A 16,553-nucleotide genomic window follows, 5' to 3' on the forward strand; every position below is an offset into this window, starting at 1 on the left:
GCCTTCCTAACGGGGGCAAGAATGGTACTTCGGGATGTGGGGGAGCCCCGCGACGTCGAGCAATCGGCGACGCGCCCTCACACGACGGCCCGTCCCGACCTCGGTCGTGGCGCGGTCGGCGGCGGTTTGGTTTCGGAGTGGCAGTCAGCAGGAGCTAACAATGTGGTTAAAAGACCAAGCTCGGTCTAGGGGAAAGTTGCCGAGTGAGATAACTCCTTAGCGCCCACCCAGCCTACCGGTGGGGCTATATGCACCGGAGGTTGCCCATGACCAAAAATGGGAAGCGATGAGGATAGCTTCGCGATCCCACCAGGGTGGCGAAAGGCACGTGCACGCCTTAGCCGACGGTACGGGCGCACTCTCTCCCTACTTCGGTGGGAACGGGTGTGCGCCCGGTGCTCGTGGTCCTTAGACGACGCGCGGACGGCGGACTGTGTGGGTAAAACCACCGTACGTCGGACGTGAACCTCCGCGGCTCTCGACTAGTGCACAGCGCTAATGTGAGGTCCGCGGTTGTAGCCGCGAGGCAACAAAACCTAGGAATATACGTGACTCCATTGCTCTAGCCAGTACATCATAAGTATGTTTACCTTTCAAAGGTTTTATAGATAGCAAATAAGATTGGCGTTCAAATGTTTCTGTATCGATCCAGTGAACAGTAATTCCTAAGTATGATCTATTTAGAAATAAATAAAATTATGTATCAGTAATTAGTAATACAAATATAAAAATAATACAATCATACAATCATAAACGTGTATTGGCCCATAATATATCAAATTAAATGTATTAGAATTACCTTTTAAATGTAGACCAAGCATCGGCTGTCGTTGATACAAATTCAACCAAATTCAACTTGTTCTTTAATTTATCAAAGGCAACTTTATAGCTATTATCTATACGTTTCATTAAAGTCTGGCGACATAATACAGTTCTTCCAGGATAGCCTTTGGAAATAATTGTTTTAAAACTTTCATGAGAAACCAAATTGAATGGTAAATGTGCATTTATTATGACGTCTAAGATCATTTGATCAAGGTCTTCTGTAAAATACAATTTAAGTTAGGTAAGTAATATCTAAGTCTTACTAATATAGAAATACACGTACATACTATTACTATATTAATATATTATATATTATTTATTATACTAAATCAACTGTACCTTGAGAAGTCAAACTTTTACGATTTGAACAATTAAGTATTGACATCTGAACAGTATTTAAATTTTTGATTTTTTTTACATCAGAATTATCATTAATTTCAGTGTTGACTTTTCAGAGGGGACATCTAAAACCCGGTGTCCAAATAATCATAATATGATAACCATATAAACTGTATCACTCCGTCCCGATCGTTTGTTTCATAGATCCGCTGTGGTGATCACTTATGTATATTAGCGGTTACTGCTGCCCTCGGCTAGCACATTTTTCACCTATAAGTTATATATTATATATAACGATATGAGTTGAAGTTGGTGTAATCTAATTTTAACCCCGAACAGGGGGAATGTTTTGTAAAAATGTATGCCTATCTAAATTATAATTATAAATTATGGATATGCTACTGTAATAATGTATAGTAAAAATTGTATAATATGTAAATAATTTTATATGTAAATAATTGTATAAGTACCTAAATTAATTTGAATAAAATTGTGTGTTATGTCATATTATATTATTTGGTTTTTATTTGATAATATTATTAATAGATATGTCAACACGCTATTGTGTACAATTAGTTCATGCGGTTTGTGGAAATTCTATGTATTTTGTTCAGGTATACTGACGGTTTTTTTTTTAACCAGTGTAAAATCTCACGAGGAAATATGTATTAAATTATCAAGCTTTGTGACTAAGGAAAAAAAAATTTTACTAACAGGATATCTATCACCGAAAGAACCAAAAAAACTGCGATATCATGGAAACAATGATATGTGTAATATTAATTGATCTGCGTGGGTTTGCATTTCTCTGAATTGCTTGATAAATTTATATTTTTATCTAGTTTGTTCTATTTTAGAATACAAGGCTGGGCATTAATGAGTTAAAAAGTTAAAGTTAACTTACTTTTAACTTTTTAACTTAACTAGTTACTTTTGATTTTCACTTACTTAATAACTGTTAACTTAATACATTTATTTTTTAATCAACGTGAAATTAACGAATTAATTTTTCATTTTAAGAAGTTAAGTTAATTTATTTTGTTTTTAAGTCCTTATATTTTAAGTGTTATATACATCATACATTATATTATATTTATTTTGAATGTTGTCTCGCACACTTCATAATTAAAAAAAACTTGATAATTGATTTAACAAACAATATATTCATTATTCACTATTTTTGTATCACTGTTTTAGGTTTGGATGAGTTATAATATAGTTATTAACATGGATATAAGTAAGTAACAACCAACAAATTATGTAGGTATATTATATTTAAGTATGTGAATTATCATCGAGTTAATTTGCAATATTTTATCATTATTAACTTCGTTAGTTGGTTGATGATTGTTATAGTATAATATGGTATCATTAATTAATAAACTGGAAAATTAGTAAAAAACTAAAATAGCCCGAATAGGAAATTTAACACGAATTTCAGTAGTATGTTTCACAGATTTTTGGAAGATCGTTTAAACGTTTTTGAAAGATTATGTCAGTGTCATAAAAAAAAGCATAAAAAATATAAAAATTTTAATTTTGATATTAATAGGTTTACAATTCCCGTGATAAACCCGACATAATAATATATGAATTTCTCGAGCGTTATATAAAAATGCCTTTTAAAATAATGTACCTACTTACCTATTATTAATTTATTTAATAGTCATAACTCATATTGCTCAAAACCTTGACGGGCGCATTATACAAAATTCTTAGATCTTGTAAATGGGCTATATCTAATATATCCATACAATGTAAAAATATATTTTATTAAGTTCCATGTCATTAATTAATAATTATAAATAATATCAATACATTTTTCATAGAGTGTGTTTAATTGAGTTGCCTCCGTGTATAACGGAGTATACAACATACTAAATCTGTGACTAGCGCATTCAACAGAACCACCAATATTCAGTTGTTAGCTTTAACCATTGAATTTACAATATTTTAAAATCAATGCTTTAACTTAAAAATGTAAGGAATCAGTGTTAAAATAATCAATGTTTTACGATGAAAATTTAAGATGTTATAATTTTTAAGCGAGTTTCCGGTATTACAATATATATTACGAGTATATTATATTAAATACATTCATCGTTCCACTCAGAATCTAAAATATTCATTACTCGCTTAAAAATGTAAATACCGTGAAAAACAATACCTAAGTAACAAACACAAATTATGTTTACACCTTAAACTTTGATAATAGATCATTTAAATCTAGGCCCAATAAGGGACAAAACAGTGTTTTTGTTTTTAAAAACAATGTAAGTCCCAACAATCGACGTATGGAAAATATGGGAGACTTAAGTTTTTATTTTGTTTTTTTTTACTACCTATTTGTCTATGTACCTTCCTATATATTGTGGCGAATTACACAAAATTGGTTCTGCTGAATGCAATTTTTCCGTTTTACGTATATTTATTACGAGTATACCACATGAAAGTGCGTTATCTTAATAGGAAAACTATTTATGTTATTTTGTTTGTTTTATAAATAGACACGCTCGAAGATTTAAAAAAAACTATCTATTATAAAAGGAGTAAGATATATTTCTCTAATACTTTAATATTATAGTAAAGTAATAATTATAGTAAATTACCTATTTAAATAATGTCCATAATACACTCTGTTCAGTGAGAGAACACTCAAATTCTATACGCATCCCCACGCGGTACCCTGCCAATCGAGACTGGTTCCATTATATGGCAGGGTGTCGCGCATGATGGAGATGCGCAGAAGAATCGATTTACGTCGGGCCACGTCGTGTTCTTTGACTTCTTTCACTAGTTTCACTATGGTATAAAACTGGGGATTTGTTGAATTTTAATTCAATGACTAAGTATTGCATACGAAAAACGATTCTGAATGGAGATGGTCTACCATCTGAAAGCCTAAGGATATATTCGATCATATATTTATATTACTATTAGCAATTTTTATTGTTAATATAGTAAGCTGAACTAATTTTTGCCAACAACAAATCGAAAACATTATAACATTATTTCATATGATATAACATTGATGGTTGTATCATTATTTGTACCATTACTTGTATTACAATTTACAACAAAAAAAACATAATCTATTCTGTCAAAACCTGGTTTGCATAAAATAATTTCAGTTTTTCCCTAATTTTTGTTTTGTTTTTCCCGGATGTTATAAAAAGTGTTTTGAAAAATCAAATCTAAATTTTCTACTAGTAAAAATTGATGTTTAAACATTTTTATTTTCAGCGTTAAGGACTCTAAAAAACATTTTTCAAGCGCAATTTGGTAAGATCAAGAAAAAAATTAATGAAAAAGAAAAAAAGTCCAAGCACTACATGGCTACATATTTAAAGCATATGAAATAACATAAATTCACAACATATTGTTCAATATTCATTATACAATAATTTATTATGGACTAAATATTAAAATTAAAACTAAAAACACGTTAGGAAGTCTCATAGTTGCTCTTTTCTGTTCCAAAGTATTTTGTAAAATATCAAAATAATTTTTCTGTTTATAAAATAATTAACTAATGTTTTCTTTGTAGAAGAAACAAACACAGAATCCGCATCCAAATTTGTTCAACGAAGTAAGATTTGATTTTTAATAACTTTTCGTCTTGTTATATATTACAAATATCTTACCTATTTTACAAAACAAAAATAATAACCTATATTTATGATACAATTTACCTCTTCTATATATGATTTATTGGATAATCTACAAATATGGTTTATAGAATTTTTTCATTTTTTTCTAAAAAAAACTATACACTAAAAGGAGTTTGGATAATTTTTATTATTTTATGGACATTACCAGAATTTAAATTTTTAGTGCTAGATAGGTAATATAACATTTCTGTACAATCTATTCAAATAAAAATATTTAAAACAATTTAAACATATTTGCTCTCGATGAACAAAAAAAAGTATTTTTTTCTTATTCCGTTAGTTTAATTTTACACAATTATTTATTTACAAAATCTGTGAATGAAGAGATGATTATTATAGGATGTAGGTAACTTCTAAAATGAACTGTGACTTCTAATAAAATTCTTTTATTTTTAGTGATCGTTGTAGCTGAGGCTATATTGAATTCGGATAAAACCAAACAGAGTAAGTTTAATAAGAAGCAAGATATAAAATATACTTACAGGTTACCTACTCAACATAGCATTTGTTTATATATGCCTATTGTTTATCATCGATTACGGCCTGTAAGAAAAGCATCCTAGCGCATAATATATAGGTATTTTAAATTTTAATGATATGTAGGTATATATATATGTTTTTTTTATTCAATACATATATAATATTATATACCTACAATTTACACTGAGAGTACTAGATAGGTATGATTTTTCTTATGCTGTACAGCCGTAGGTACAGGAGATACATTTCTATACGGTGTTGACTGTTGAGTAACCTGTTAATCTTCTTGAATCGCGTATCCAGCGAAATATATTGTTCAGTAGTTTGAATAATTAGTTTTAATTGATATACATATATGTATATATATTATTGTATTAATATAAGAAAATTAAACTTCTAAAGCCCTATAGGTTGTAAGGTAAAACAAAATGAGAAACACGCTCTATAATAAACAATAAATTAGTTCAAAGTATAGATACCTAGCTAATGGACTATAAGTTTCTTAACTTTTCTCATTTAGTCAATCGATTGTGTTCGTTAGCTCATGTATCGCATTTTGACCTTACTTGAAATTATTGTGAAGTTTTTACTAATTCTACTTATGAAGCAAGTATAGGTATGTTTAAATATTTAATGTGACCCTAAATTATTTTCCAACATGCATTATCTATGTAAGTAAAAGAATTTGACTGATTCATACATCGCCTAATCAGAACTGTCGAAGCCATGAGTATGAAATTTGATCAGTAGTTACTAGTTATTACCTATATAGTTTCGTTTTATGATGATACTAAGAAAATCATGAATTAATCATTGAATACATCCAACGATTATAAACCAGGTCTGTTGTTTATGCCAACATTTCTTCAAGACAGCACATCCTAACATTTTTTAAACATTATATTTCATAATTATTAAATATTGATAATTTCGAAAAACTATATCATTAATTTGTCTAGACTCAAGTACAATTTATAATTGATTTTAGATTTATAAAAGTATTAAGTAGTAGGCCATAATTATGATTATCTTTGAGCACTTACTGCAGTGCCAAAAAGTTATTAATATTTAATAAACACAATACATTGTAAATTTGTAAAACTGATACGTTCTTACCTAACTTTAAACATCTGTCATTCATGAAAAATTTAAAATGAGCACTGAATATACGTGATTATACAAAATGTACTTTACTTTTATTCCAACGTTATTATTTCACAATATTATTATTTATTTATAAATCCACAAGAGAAAAATACCCAAATTATGTATTTATTATGACTACTAAAATTAAAAAATTATTTAATTTATTTGCAGTACCCGACCAACTAAAAAAAGAATATCAATCTTACAAAGATGGTAAGTTTTATATCAAATCATGGTTTATTGTAAATACCTTCATTAATTTTGAAAATGTATTTCATTTCCGCATAAGTTATTTAATTAAGAGACGACACCACAGTACCACACTATTATTTATGATAAACAATAAATCAGTTGAAACCATAAAATAAATACCATTTTAATTTGTAAAACCAATTAATTTCTCGTTTCATTTAGAAACAATTTTGAATTTATATAAAATTAATATATTAATCTTTTTGAACACATTTTTTGTATATATTTTAGTTGTGAACATTTTATTTATCCATAAAATATTATTAAGTAAACTTATATTATAGTTAAAAGAAAAATCGTCATATTATTAAAATATTAAATAAATTTATAACTAGGTACAAAATAATAAAATTAATTCAATACATTTTCAGTATGCCCAAAACCACACAAACCAGAATCTGATCACACAAGTGGTAAGTTTAATAATATCAAATTACGTTCAATTATTTTAAAATTGTATTTAATTTCTGCATAAAAATCATAAAATAAAAAAACACAATACCAAATTGAAAGTGTCATCAATATCAGGTGGCTTCTTTCCCAAAATTATGCAACTCATGTTCTATTTTTTTTCTTAACCCACATACCTATACTTATAATATCCATGATATATATTGTTTATTTTCTCCTAAAAATAATAAAAAAAAAAATACTGCATAAGTTATTCAAGTATAAGAAAAATGTAACTAGGTAAGTTCATATAAAAATAAGAAACACCACACTAACATCTATCTATCTATTAACTATTTATATAATCTATATAAATTTATATAAATAAAAATGACTCAAAATCTTGAAAACTACTCGTCCGATTCGCTTGAAATTCAACATAGATATGAAGCCGCATTAGGGAAAGGTCAGTATCTATATGAAAATCACAAAATATACATTTCCATAGATTATCGACTGATGGCCCGGCGCAGACCGGTTAACCCCAGCTAGTTTATAATAAATAATAAGTCTTTTGAATTTTTAAACCATAAAACTAATACCACTGTATATAACAAATTCATTGTTCGTTTCATATAGAATCTTAAAGCTGAAAAGCATATAAGCATTATAAGCCCTTAATTTTTAATTTATAAAATTACTATATTAATCTTTTTATACACATTTTTATGTATATTTTTACTGTGTACATTTTCACGACTTATAAAAAAATGACATCAAAATAATATTAAGCGAACTTATATTACACTTAAGGAAAAAATCGGCATATTATGTAAACATAATAAAATCACAAAAATTTAAATTAGTTCAATTTATTTTCATAAATCACTTTAGAACATAAAGCACCATCTGAGGATAAAAGTGGTAAGTATCATATCAAATCAGGCTTTATTGTAAATATATTGTTCAATAATTTTGATAAATTGTTGATTTTCTGCAGAAAACATTATTAATAGTTATTTCAGTATAAGAAAAATTAAATAAAATTATAGAAAAAAAAAGTATTCATTCACTAACCAATTTTTGAGACATATTATGTATTTTTATTGGTAGGTATATAGGACAACTGAATTTCACATTTATAATGATGTGTCACACAATATTATTATTACATGATGCGCTAACATATTTAAAATAGTAAAAAAACATAAACTAAACCTTCAGAACCTATAGATGATTGTTATCTAGATTTTAGGCTCTTAAGTATAACCCAATCAATGTGAGCACCTATAATTACACTCTTAAACTGTTCATTGATGCAATGTTAGATATGTGTGGCAAATATTTTTATAGTTTTTATATTATGTAGAGTATATGAAAGTTAATTACTATAGAATACATGGTAAAATATATTTTATATTTATTTATCTAAATTATTTTTATTTTCTTATTGTTTAATAAAAATGAATGAATTGTGGTATATATTCATTTAATAATCAAGTACGATAAAATTTCATTTGTATATTTTAATTATTTTGTTTTTTTTTTTTTTGGTCAAACGTATTAATAATGTTTTTTTAGGAATAAACACCCCTCAAAACCGACCATCCACACTGTTGCCTCACTCTTGATATCGATTACCTACTACATCTTAACATCGGTACCTATCTAATAGTGTTCTTACCATCAAGTTTCATAATAGGTCGAATCACTATAATTTTCAAACTGAGGAAGCTAAACGTGATCTGCTGCGCGTAAATTTGCCATGGTCTACACTTGTAAGACGGAGACAACAAATGCCAGTTTTAGGTCCTCTCAAACAAACTTATATATTCCTGTAAATGTAGAACAACAATTTTTATAAAAACAACTTATTTTCATTTTTTTTGTATTTAATTATAAATTATTAGAGTAGAGCAAAAATGTTAATAAATATAATATAAAAAATCTTAATTTATTTTTCAGATAAAATCATGATTAAAAATAATAATTATACATGTGATAGTACCAAATGTGGTAAGTTTAAACTTTAAATAAATAATTTAATATAAACGTGCGAGTTACAAATCAAAATATTTTTCCTAGTAATGTAATTAATTAATTGTGTTAATGGTAATCATTTTTTTACTATAATTAAATTATTTATTTATCTAGAAAAATAAAATTTTATTGATTCACAAATAACAAAGAAAAAATGTATTTAAAATAAAAAAAAATGGTTCAACACGGGTAAAGTCAGTAAAATAAGCAAGTAAATCTATACAAAATATATTTATGGAACAACAATAATATTTGACTTGAGAGTTATGATTTATGACATATTTCTTGCAAACTAAAAATATTACCTTTTCATTTTTTAAACCATACCTAAAAATGATGTGTATAATTGGTACCAAATAAGTAAAAACAAATGTCTATTTTAATACTAAAATATATAGTATACCTATTTATCTCTTAATCATCAATAATATACAGTAGAAACTCGATTTACCGTCAGTTTCTGTTATCCATTATCGGTCACCGACAAAAAAAAGTTATCAAAATGCATTGATTGGTTTGGGGTACAAAAGGAGGCAAATGTAACGAAACATGGCCGCTCAAAAAGCTCGTGACTCAAAAAAACAGAAGAAGATACGGATTATTTTGTTTAATATTTTTTTAAATAGTATTCTTTATGTTATTACATATTGTATATTATTGGTATTTATTATTTATTATTATTTTATTATTATGTATTAAATTTATTATTTTTGTCTAAAAATTACGTTGTAAAATATATACATATTATATACTTTTATTGAAAAATTGTTTTGTATTACTGTATTTCAGTTAACCGTCTATTCGATTAACCGTCATTGTCTCGGTCCCGACATTGACGGTTAATCGAGTTTCTACTGTATTGTGAACACTAAAAATTTATTTTTACTTCCAGACTTACCAGATACAGTTAATTGTAAAGGTACTAAATATCATATTTTTTTTTTTTTTGTAATGCTAGCATAATATAAAATAAACCTATACACCTATTATTATATATTTTATCTAAAATAAATTAACATAAACCATTGAAATTATTTTATTAGGTTTTGTTTATACATTAAATTATCCATGTCATTGATTTTGATTTTTCGTTTTATTTAAAATATTCTCAAAGAAAATTTATAAAATTGTTTTGAAATGTTAACAGGTACCTACCTATTCAGCTAAAATCACACATTTTCATTAATAAATTAAACTTAAATTACTATACTTTAGTGATTTAGTATTCGGTCATTCAGACATACAGTTATATACGATATGAAATCCTCTAAGATTTCTGGGGGGGGGGCCTAACATATGTAATAACATCAATGTGAGCGAGGGAGGGGCTTCGATCCCATACCTCTAAACACATGTGTACCTATTCATATATATACCAATACAATGTGATTTACCAAGCATATTCATCCCCCTTTAATCCTTTAATAATGCTTATGGATAAAATTTTGAATTTGAGAATTAATAATATGTAGGTTTACTTAAAGATCTACCGTAGTCCGTAGGTGCATTAGGTTAAGGAGTGTCCCGCGGTGGTGTTACAAAATTATTTTATTCAAATGAAAGAGCAGCATTTGTGTTTTTAAACTACGTGTACTTAGGATATTAGTCCTTACTCCTTAATAGTGGTATTACATTTATATTATATATTATATTTAGGTCTGCCACTAAATACTAATAACTACTAAACTACCTACCTATTATACTCGCATAATATTTACAAATAATAAAATGTTTAAAGATTAATATGAATTACTGTAATTTTAAAATTATCATAGCCCCTATATTTTCTAAGCATATTTGAATAACTATTAATCTTAGTAGGCATCCTGTATAATGTATAGGTGTATATTATTATATATCTTATATATACAGAGTGATTAAATGAACGTAAGACACTCATTATTTCAATAACCTAACTTTTTGTATGTTAAGTACTTTAATATAATTTTAAATTTTAAGTAATTTGAAAATAAATATTTTGGAGAAAAAAATTATATTTATTGTTATTGTGTTTGAAGTTCTTAGTTTTTTGAAAGACAACATACATTTTTGATAAAAATAACGATGAAAAATATTTTTAGAAAAATTTTGTTTTTTATGAATTAAAATAATGTAAAAACATATTGTGAAAAATACCTTGTCTATGAAATAATGAGTACCTATCTGACGTTAAATGGATCACTACTATAGTATCCTAATCAAACATAACCTAACCTAACATACCAGATAGCAACATTAACAATTATTAATTTTTTTAGATATTTTAAATTATAGTGAGTTTCTGTTATTTAAACTATACCTATAAATACTTAGATATTAAATTCATCAAAAAATAAATGGAACAAGCCATCAGGGGCGCCGAACTTCATACTGGCCACTGGTCTTCATATATCTATAGATATAAAAATAATAAATAAATAACTTTCGTAAATGAAGTTATAATGATTTATAGAAATTGCAACACAGTAAATTTAATAAAAAGAAAATACAGTATTTAAAATTTTAATTACGAGTCGGTAGTTATATAATATGTAAATCTCATATTTAACTGAAGTGTATTATTATTTATCATAAGTTATGACAATATATTATTACCTAATACCTATCCTAAAATGTATTATATTTTTAGTGATTGTGCATTACGGTAAGTCGTTTATATTTGTATTATTGTTATTGTAAATTAAAATCTTAGCAAAAATATTATAGGTTGAGTCATTTATCTATTCTGTGGATTATGTTAGTAATTAGTAAAAGGTATAATATTATAGTAATATTACATATTACCAATATTACCCATGTATTTTCAGAAAAAGATATTCACGAGTATAGAATTGAGAAGGTTAATTAAATCAATTAAAGGTATGATTGATATATATTTATCATTGTACGTATATAGGTAAAGCAAACATTAATTTTTATATTATTAATTTTAATCATCCAAACTTAAGGGGGCTGGAGCGTGATTCATTTTCAGTCAAAACATAGTTCACGACTTCAATCATTAAGCCTAATATAATGTTCTGATATTAATTTTGAAAGCAGATTCGTCACTAAATTATCTATGCTTTGACAATTTTATTTTTCTGATTTTTGTTTTGTTTTGTTTAGAAATTTACTAACAAAAAGAGTAAACATAGATCATATTCATAATTTAAATTTAAATACATTAATATAGAAAATAACAAATGTACGACAATACGACATTAAAAACATAGAACATTTAGAGGAGAATTCAAATGCTTTCAAAATTTAAATCGGAACATCCTACTGAGCGAATTCTACTGGCAGTATTTTTTGAAAAAAAATGTTTGTAATTTTATAAAGTAATATTTGGTGACTTGTGCAGTGGCGTATTTAGGAATTTTGATAGGAGTGGATGAAATATATAATAATAGGTACACTCAATAAATACGAATATAATATACATTTTTAAAATCCTCTAACTTGTTGAGTTTAGTGTGGATCAAGGTGAAATAAGAATTAACACAAATTTTTTAGTACCTAATATCATTTATTATAAATTCATACTAACGACAATCCCGTGTTTATAAACAAAAAAAATAGTTACAATACAAAATCCTGTTTTCTATTTTTTTGGATGCTCAGTTCATCGATAAGCTTATCTGGCATGATTATTGTATTGACCGGTGACATGCAAATAAAGCCAACACATTAAGACGACGCTACACTCGTATGTGTTGTCTCCGTCTTACACAAGCACGACATAGCAAATTGTCGTTCACTATTCTCAATAGTGTGCTGTTGGTTTTGATGGCGATAGGGTGAAATGACCTATCATCAAACTTTTAGTTAAGATACATAATATGGGTCTTAGCGTGGGGCGATTTTTTAATATTTTAATTTTCAAGCGAGATATGAGAATTTTTAATTTTTGATACTTCACATACCATTATTTTTCTCGAAAATGAAAATATCGAAAAATCACCCACTCTAAGACCCAAGTAATGTTCTTACCTAAAAGTTTGATAATAGGTCGATTCACTCTAGTATCTAAACTAACAGCTCACTATTGAGAATAGTGAACGACAATTTCCTATGTCGTGCGTGTGTAAGACAGAAACAACACATGCGGGTGTAGCGTCCTCTTATATAAGGGTCCGTATTACAAAACTAATGTTAAACCGCGGAATTCGACTGGTAAAATTTAAACTATGATTGTAAAACGGGCCCTAAGTGTCTAAGTCGGTTATAATAAACAAAGTATATAATAATTACTATTAAATTTATAGTTATTATTCAATATAAGATAGGAAAATTAATAAAATATTTACTTCTGTCATACTATTTATTAGGTAAGACTTAATACTTAATAAAAACTTGAAAAACATCGTTCAGGTGTACCTATAGGCTATAGCAGTTGATACAGGCAAAGTAAAAAATATTTTCAAGAGTTCATGAATATTTGGATAAACCTGTTTATCACAAACATCTAAAGCATGTAACCCAGAGGAGAATACAATGTTTTCAATCACTAAAAATAAACCCATGCCCTATGGTAAATATACAGTCTTCATGGCAATTTTGTTTTATTTACCGACTATTTATCGGGTTTATTATAAACACTCATGCATGAAAAATAATTCGCAGAGAATTCAAAAATATAGTATACCATACCACCATAAAGATATATGTTTTTATTTTCCGATATTTATGCCACGAACGACTAGTGGCGTATAGTACCTATATCAAAGCGGACAAATTACCACGGCTAGAACATTTAGAAAACAGATATTATAGGTAGCTACTTGAAACTTAAAAATAGTATCATATTGAGAAATACAGAAAATAAGTAAACTTCATTTTACAAAAAAAAAAGGTCAAGGGGGGGATCTCCATATCCCCCCCCACGTAAATACGCCACTGGACTTGTGCATGTGCGTAGGTAAACTGACGGACGTACATATCCGGTCACTATGAGTATGATGCCCCTAATAAGTAGAGATGTTCCGGGTACACGGTAATTACTCGATGGCCGGGTACTCGATAGTCGATATCATATTTAAAGACTTGGCTCTTACTCGGTACCCGGCGAAATACTACATTTTTACTCGACTCATATTATCCAATGACAAAAACTGATAATCTATTTATAAATATATGCATACCTAAAATTAATATAACGGAAAAATCTAAAATTCTAGGGTAATGAATTATAATTTATTTTGGTACATATTGGAATAACTGAACCGATTTACAATAGCCAGTTGATTATAAACAAATCATGTTTTTCTTCTATGAATTACAAAAATAAATCTCAGATTTACTGTTTAAAGATTATATTATTAATAATTTCTTAATCAGTAATTGTTAGTTGATACTTTAATACTAGTATAAGTAGTGTTAAAATTTTTACTCGGCCAATACTCGATACCCGGTCAGTATAAACAATTTTACTCGGTCAGTACTCGGTACCCGGTTTAGTACCAGATTTTCTACTCGGAACATCAGCTCTAGCCCCTATACAACGTGATCGGTAGGTACTACGAATTACACACGCAAATGTTTATTAACGTTCACCACATTCACAAGACCCATTTAAACTGAAATATAAAATGCCTAGTTTTTACTCTTTAGAATGGATTACCTACGCTCCAGCCCCCTTAAAAACAGAATGTGAGTGCGCTTCTCCTGCAATGAAACAATAACGGTCGACCGTTCAATGCTTATAGTTATTATACTCTGCACAATTAAACGGTGTTAAGCGGCATTAGTGGAAGCTGGGAAAGGGCAATATAAATGCAGATATTTTTATGGGTTCTCAATATCTACGCAAAGGTATAGCTGTAAAATAAGACAAAAACGAACTTCCTGCGTTCATTCTTCTTGTTCTTCTTCAACCATTTTCTTAAGCTTATTTTCTCCTTAGTTTTACCTTTGTACCAGTTTTGTCACAATATCGTATCCAATGCGGCAATACTTGACGGCAGCTTGTGGAAATTGTTTTGATTCGCTTATATACCTCCTAATGGTATAATCTATAAATCAGCCACTAAATATTGGACAGCGATACTATGACGAAAAGATACAAAGGTTAACCTAAGGAGAAAAGAGAAAAGTTTAGGGAAATGATTGAATAGAAGAACCAAGTTAACTAAAAGCTTGGATAATGTTGATATCAGTGCAGTGTGCACATATCGGGCAGGCATTTTTTTCGTAGTAAAAATGTTATAGTTCTATTTTTGCGATCGCCGTGATTTTTAAAAGTATTTTTTGGGGAATTATATATAGGTACTAACACGAAAGAAAGGTACTGGACTTGACGAAAACCGCATATGGAGTACGCTCACGCCATATAATTGACTATCTACATCAAAGATATTCATTATTTTTACAACGAAATTTGAGTGTACCGACTGTTTATTTTATGATTTTAGACCGATGACTAAACCTGGCGAAGAAGAGAATGATTCAAGAAATAAGAAGACACGCGTATTTAATAATTAAATATAATTTGTTATTTTGACGATTCGTAATAAATTAGTACCTATTATAATATTGCACAATATATATCTTTAAATGTATTAACATTTCACTATACCTCTAAGAATAAAATATAAGATTAAGACGTGTGTATTTAAGCCTATCAAAAGTCAACACTAAGCATAAAATATACATTTTTAATAATTTAATATTATTATTTATCATAAACTATTTATCCATTATGATATTTGATTGCAACAAATAAATAGTATTTTATTGCATGTAATTTAATAATTTATTTGTTTTTTGAAATATAATTATGGCGGCCAGGCCATCTGGTCATATAATATGATAATTGCTTTGAGCGTTTGCTTACGTGAATATTCTCGACTCGTAGGATGGTTTATACAGATACTACGTGGGTGGCAACATTTTAGCGTAGAACCACTAAGACCTATATACTGGCTGGAAATAGTAAAAAAAAAATGGTTTACCGTGTGATATTTATACTCTGCAAAAATTGTATCATCTGGGGGTTTTCGTGTACTAAAAATGTATGGTTTTTTTTTTGACCACTTAAAACAGCCATAAATTATAATTTTAATATACCTATTGATATTTACATGATAATAGTCCGACAGACCGTCTCCGTTCAGAATCATTTTTCGAATGAAATGATTCATTATTGAATTTAAATTTAACAAATTCATTACAATGACCTACTCCGTGAAGAGTTTACACTCAACATTTTTCTTTCCCTCAACCGTATCACGCTTTTATTCCCCTCTATTTTACCCACGATCCAGTGTTCAGCTACAACAGCAGCTGTCAACTGGTGATTGAAGTATTTTGTAATTTATGTGTCAAAAACAAAATTTCTATAAGACTGAGTAAAAGTGATCCTATAAAAGCATTAGAAATAATTAATAAATAATAATATGCTACAATTCTATAACTGGAGTCCCTTAT

General features: G+C 28.0%; 2 protein-coding genes across 2 annotated transcripts; one reads left to right on the forward strand and one right to left on the reverse strand.

The window, feature by feature from the left end:
- Positions 1–27: 27 nt before the first annotated feature.
- Positions 28–1,348, reverse strand: LOC100570611. Its single transcript, XM_008189658.3, has 3 exons — positions 1,165–1,348; positions 800–1,043; positions 28–676 (listed from the first exon to the last, which is right to left on the reverse strand). The coding sequence occupies exons 1-3, from the start codon at positions 1,208–1,210 to the stop codon at positions 496–498; spliced, it is 471 nt and encodes a 156-aa protein (XP_008187880.2). The 5' UTR covers positions 1,211–1,348; the 3' UTR covers positions 28–495.
- A 2,346-nt stretch (positions 1,349–3,694) lies between these two features.
- LOC107885020 lies at positions 3,695–15,864 on the forward strand. The gene is made up of 13 exons (XM_029490935.1): positions 3,695–3,713; positions 4,408–4,446; positions 4,712–4,753; positions 5,232–5,279; positions 6,633–6,674; positions 7,085–7,126; positions 7,998–8,027; positions 9,069–9,119; positions 10,036–10,062; positions 11,402–11,416; positions 11,773–11,787; positions 11,951–12,002; positions 15,539–15,864. Coding segments are annotated over exons 3-12 (312 nt in total). The 5' UTR covers positions 3,695–3,713; positions 4,408–4,446; positions 4,712–4,752; the 3' UTR covers positions 11,992–12,002; positions 15,539–15,864.
- The last annotated feature ends 689 nt before the right edge of the window (positions 15,865–16,553 follow it).

The sequence above is a fragment of the Acyrthosiphon pisum genome, chromosome A2 (genome assembly GCF_005508785.2).
Source record: "Acyrthosiphon pisum isolate AL4f chromosome A2, pea_aphid_22Mar2018_4r6ur, whole genome shotgun sequence".
NCBI classification, from domain to species: domain Eukaryota; kingdom Metazoa; phylum Arthropoda; class Insecta; order Hemiptera; family Aphididae; genus Acyrthosiphon; species Acyrthosiphon pisum.

Excerpts from the sequence above, each read along its gene's own strand:
- LOC100570611 (XM_008189658.3), bottom strand. The coding sequence starts at position 1,210 with ATGTCAATACTTAATTGTTCAAATCGTAAAAGTTTGACTTCTCAAG. Across the intron at positions 1,044-1,164 it reads TAAAAGTTTGACTTCTCAAG|AAGACCTTGATCAAATGATC; the intron begins GTACAGTTGATT and ends TGTATTTTACAG. Across the intron at positions 677-799 it reads GCTTGGTCTACATTTAAAAG|ATCATACTTAGGAATTACTG; the intron begins GTAATTCTAATA and ends ATTTCTAAATAG.
- LOC107885020 (XM_029490935.1), top strand. Across the intron at positions 5,280-6,632 it reads TTCGGATAAAACCAAACAGA|TACCCGACCAACTAAAAAAA; the intron begins GTAAGTTTAATA and ends ATTTATTTGCAG. Across the intron at positions 9,120-10,035 it reads ATGTGATAGTACCAAATGTG|ACTTACCAGATACAGTTAAT; the intron begins GTAAGTTTAAAC and ends TTTTACTTCCAG.